Raw genomic sequence first — 5,453 nt, forward strand, 5'->3', positions numbered from 1 at the left:
TTTATGAACCGGAAATATTTGCTACGTGGAGAAAACACAAAGATCTCTATATTTTGCTCATCATCACAATATTTGTATTATGAATGCAGGAGACAGCTAGAGCTGGCTGCATTTTCTTAGAGGAGATATTTATTTGCTAAAGATACATCCTTTTCATGAAAATCAAGATTTTTTTTTTTCTGTGAGAAACTGGTAACAATCAATCACATACTGCTGATAATAATTTAAAAAATCCCATGTTTTTTGCTTCCAGATTTCATTCATCATTTTGTTCCCTCTCATTACATTTTATTGTTGCGCTTCTTGATTTTTTCTTCTTGTTTACCCTTGGAACTTTTGCTTCTTTTGAGCATAATTGGCATGTTTTCCTTCCTGCTACTTTACTTTCCTTGCTACAGTCTTTCTTTTCCTTCGCATCTTATAGTCATCCATGAGCTTTGGGAACAAAGGGTTTGCTTTGCCTTTCTCATTTACACGCAGTTAAATTAATCTTTTTTCAATCAAAAATGGCACTCACTTTCCTTTCAAAATAACACAAAAGTTCTACTTCAAAACGATGTGATTCCTTGAAAGACAGTTGGATTTGGTATGGCTTTAACAGTACTGTTGCAAACAATGTTTGAAACCTCCCTAGACACAGCTTTTAGCAGTCTGGGCCATCAAATCAGCAGGTGCAGCTTCTTTCTAGGGGAAACCATTTGTTTGATACACACGTTTCCAACAGAGAAAGCATTCACAAGAGGTGCTTCTAATTGTTTGCCGCTGCTTTAAAAGGACGGTTATAGGCATACGGTTCTAATGCTGGAGATTCACCAGCCCTCTGGCATAGTTAGCTTTTATTTACATGCAGTTAAATTAATCTTTTTTCAATCAAAAATGGCACTCACTTTCCTTTCAAAATAACACAAAAGTTCTACTTCAAAACGATGTGATTCCTTGAAAGACAGTTGGATTTGGTATGGCTTTAACAGTACTGTTGCAAACAATGTTTGAAACCTCCCTAGACACAGCTTTTAGCAGTCTGGGCCATCAAATCAGCAGGTGCAGCTTCTTTCTAGGGGAAACCATTTGTTTGATACACACGTTTCCAACAGAGAAAGCATTCACAAGAGGTGCTTCTAATTGTTTGCCGCTGCTTTAAAAGGACGGTTATAGGCATACGGTTCTAATGCTGGAGATTCACCAGCCCTCTGGCATAGTTAGCTGGCTCAGGAAAACATCAATGGATGCTTTAGACGCAGGAACAGGCGACCTCTGTAATCATAGACAGAGATGGCTGCTTTGGGGGCAGGTAAGGAAAGGCAAGCAGTTAGTTCAGAGTGCTCTGCAGGAGTGGTGATTTAAACCAGGCTGCCAAAGGGCCCCTGGAGAACATCTGCTTAGCAGCTACATACTCAGATATCTGCTGGTCGTTCTGCAGAGGAATTTTAGTGCCCTTGGCACCACAGAGGAGTTATGTGCCAGCCAGAGAAAAAAGGGTTCTCGAAAGTAAAGGTTCGATGAGACTTGGTAAGGGAAGTGAGGTATATACATACAGTTTGTGTCCATCACCCATGACCGAGGTTTACTTGCGAACCATGAACTTCTGGAAATGAATGTGATACAGCGCTGCAGTAGTCTGAGGACAACAGCAAAAAGAGAGGACAGGCAAAGGGCAGGTAAAACTTGCAAAGGCTAAATATATTTCTTGCATGGTGCTATATCGTAAACCTCCCTACTCAAAAAAACCCCAAAATGTGACGGACAGATTATGTCTTGGGTTCTGTGCTCACGGAGATGCAAGGCCCTATGGATAAGGCTGTGTATTCCCAGCCTGGTTCTGCCACTGACCTTCACTTCATCCATCCCCTTGCCTTTCCAAGGAATTTAACACCACCAGCTGCTTTGACAAAGCACTTGGATGTATGAAGCTGACAGATAATAGAAAAGTTAGGTGAAAACTGCCTTGAGAACAGTGGTGAAGAGACTGGCATTTCTAGAGTGCTGTTACTGTTTGCATTGTCTTCACATTGTGTGAGATAACAGCCATTCTTTCTGCAGAGCCTCTCAGGAAAGAAACATTTCTGCTCCTGAGCACTAGATTGATTTCACCTGTAGCAAACCACATGCATACTGTAAAATGCAATTTATAATTTCATTCTATTTTGCAGCATTTGGCCACAAACAAGTTTCTTTTGCTGCCCTTGCTTTTTTGGTATGTACAAAAATAATTTTTTATTAATGATTGTGGAATAAAAGTAACTTATGATTTAGCAAAATGCAGTAATGCCACTATACAGTTGTGCATATATATATATATATCTCCACACCCACAGGACCATGTCCTTCGACTCGATTTATTAATAATCCATTAAGGTTTCTTGGCCAGGAAGCTTCCTAGTACTATTGACCTGTACTATTTACCTTCTTAATGTGAAGTACTGTATCTGAGAGCTCTGACAACATCATCAGCATTATTACTACTCATAATTGTGTAAAAACACTAATATTTAGAGAGATTGTAACGTCCTGTTTGTGAAACACGGAAGAATTACATCCTAAGCAGACTTTGCAATAGCACTGGGTGCCCTGAATAACTGAACTGCAACAGCTATTAGAAACGATAAAAACAATCCCTGCCCAAGTGGGTTAAGGCAAGGCAACGTGCAGGTGCAGGATGGCTGAGACTACCTAGCGTGATGTTTGAATTAACATAACCACAGAGTGAGGTAGAGGCTCGGTAAGAAATTCTCACGTGGACGCGTATATTTGCTTCTGTCCTCTGGGGCCATTGCCTTTGGAAATGCTGAGTGTTGGCTCACCCAGGCAAGCACGGGTCAGGAGCCACAACAGCGTCTTTGAAAATCAGATACAGACCAGTTTCCAGAAATATATCAGGAAGATGGGGCAGTAACGTGTCTATAGACTCCTTCAGGCAAACACTATTCAGAAAAGCATTCAAACAACTCCCTGGAAATATTTAAATGCTTTCATGAATTGCAGCCCTTAAAGGATCACAGGTTTGGCAATGTTTGTTTCTGGGGTTGGCTATGCAGTTTTCATCCCTTCCTGCTCTAGTAAGATATAGCAAAGACAAGCGAAATTCTTATGATGTGAAGAAGTTCATGCACTCAACGAAGCTTCACAGCTGCAAGAAATATTCCTGTGCTGTGGAGACAGGAGGTCATGGCAGCAGTAGGCAGTGGTGCACCCAGAGCCTTAGTCTGCACCCTTCCCAAGATCAGGACTACTTGAAACCAAGCAAACTGCTTGCATGAATATTCAGTGCTACCAGTAAAACTAGTCCTTGTCAAAATCTCTGCGTAGAAAAAGCCTCCTTTTCTAATAAAACATCCTTCCTCACCTCAGTGTTGCACGCCCTGCTACAGCTTTTATGGAAATGCAGCCATCAGTCAAAGAGATGAGCCCTCTTGGTGAGATTCGCAATAAAATACAGCCATCCCCTCCAGATCTGCATCAGCACCTGATCTGTGGACTGAATTCTTGAAGCTTTTTTTGAGAACTTCCTACCCATGGAAACTCAAAACCTCTGCCTTTCAGGCCTTGTACTGGCAGGTTCCCAGACAATGAATTTAAAACAGCAACGTACAAAATAAAATAATTTGAAGCTGTTGTCACAGGTTTCTAAAACACATGAATAAAATATCTGGAAGACTCTTCCCCCCCTCTTCTAAGGCTTGTCTTTATTACATACCCTGATTTAAGTATATACATCTGCAGCTGCTGTCAACAGCAGCACTGAAAGATTCTCATACTGAGAGAAATTACCTTTAAGTTTGCAGAGGTGTTTTTCTTACAGGGTACTTACGGGGTATAAAGAGGGGGAACAGTGTAGAGACTCCAATATTTTGCCATCACAGATACGGTAAGCCTTTTTTCTGCCGTTCCCCACTGTCCTGTATTTTATATCTGAGACACTAAGGACTAGCCTACCTTCGGCAGTGCTCGATATAGAGCATTAGCAGCCACATTTCTAGGGGGACGGGAGAGCTAATTACAGCAGGATGCAGCTGCAGGGTCAAAGGTAAGCCAATAAAAATCCCTGCAGAAATGCCCTTTGCTTGTTTTACTTAGAATTGATTATAGAATTAGTAGGCGTTAACTATGGTGTGTGAATCTCTCTTGCTCCACAAGAGAGATACAATAATGTGGACATTGCACATTTCAGTATGTGTAGTGTTCACGAAACACTTTTAACTTAGAAACTTTTTTCTTTAATGTAATAGTAACCAGAAAAAAATCATGTTCCTAGCTGATAATTGGAAGTACGTAAATTAAAATTACTTCTATTGCCATGGCTAGAATTACAGCTTCTGATATGGTATTTTATAATAGAATTTTCTTTTCTGGCTATTTAGTGTTTTACATCTGGTGTTTATGATAGGTGACAGCCAGTTAGTTGTAATTAAAAAACATAAAAGCACTGCAGGATTTGACCCATGACTACATATCCATGCAGAATAACAGCTTTGCTAATAGAACTGATTAAAACTTCCCCAACAAAAGCCACAGAAATTTCTCTGCTAAAAAGGGGAAAATTCTTCGGCAATGCCATCTGCAGTGTACATTCAGATAATTGGCACATTTCAACATAAAATGAAGTTACATATTCCTTTTAATTAGTTTTACTTGAAGTTTGTTATGAGTGACTTTCAGAATTGGCTTTTAAAAAATTACAATTGTATTTCTTTATTTCTGTGTTAATTTTATGACTTCACACTGTTAATGCCTATAGGTTTTAGCACTCTTCCTTTTTATTTTAATTTCTTATGTTTTTCAGGCCTTTCAAAATTTGTAATGACAGATCATATAAGAAAATGCAACTTTTTAATGCTGCATATTTTCGATTTGAGGGGAGAAATCAGTCTTCAAACCCGAAATGAATAAAAAAGTTCATTTCAGTCTGAGATTGAAATGTATACAGCATTTTGATTTTCTTCATAAAGCAGGGGAAAAATGGAAAACGTAAAAGTAGATTGTTGCACTGACAGGATTTCTTTTTCAGGAATTGAAAACGTTTTTCCTACCAGTTCCCGCTGTAAATACGGGTAGTAAATGGGTTTGATTCTCCAGTAATTGTAATTGACGAAGTACTGAAAGCCACAAGCAAATCTGAAATCGCGTTTTACTACATGCTGTACAACCAAGTGGGGAGACACGATACCTATTCCAAAGATTTAAACCATCTGAATATTAAAGACCAAGTCTGAGAGCTTGGTTAGGACTGCCAACAGCATAACCAGAGAGTAGCAAGAGTAATCCAAGTATAATCCCCGTTCCCTTCATTTATCAATTCTCAACTACCACCCATTCGACAAGGCTGCCCTTCAGAGAACTGCTGCCTTTTTATTCACCCTATTTTTCCTTCCTCTCTGTCCTGCCTAGAGAACTGGTTCCTGTGCTCTGTGTAACTGGTGTAACAAAGGTGTTACGCTGAACACCTTTGGAAGCCT

The 5,453-nt window shown here is 39.7% G+C and overlaps 1 protein-coding gene across 1 annotated transcript in view; it reads left to right on the top strand.

Annotated features, from left to right (window-relative positions):
* The window catches only part of TECRL (trans-2,3-enoyl-CoA reductase-like), a gene marked incomplete at its 5' end in the record, with an annotated part of 26,007 nt that overhangs the window by 16,450 nt on the left and 4,104 nt on the right, over positions 1-5,453 (top strand). The window contains one exon of the mRNA XM_010144874.1: positions 2,151-2,194. Coding sequence (XP_010143176.1) covers positions 2,151-2,194 — 44 coding nt within the window. The remainder of the gene's footprint in view (positions 1-2,150; positions 2,195-5,453) is intronic.

This window comes from Buceros rhinoceros, unplaced genomic scaffold (assembly GCF_000710305.1).
Source record: "Buceros rhinoceros silvestris isolate BGI_N320 unplaced genomic scaffold, ASM71030v1 scaffold4481, whole genome shotgun sequence".
Classification (NCBI taxonomy): Eukaryota; Metazoa; Chordata; class Aves; order Bucerotiformes; family Bucerotidae; genus Buceros; species Buceros rhinoceros.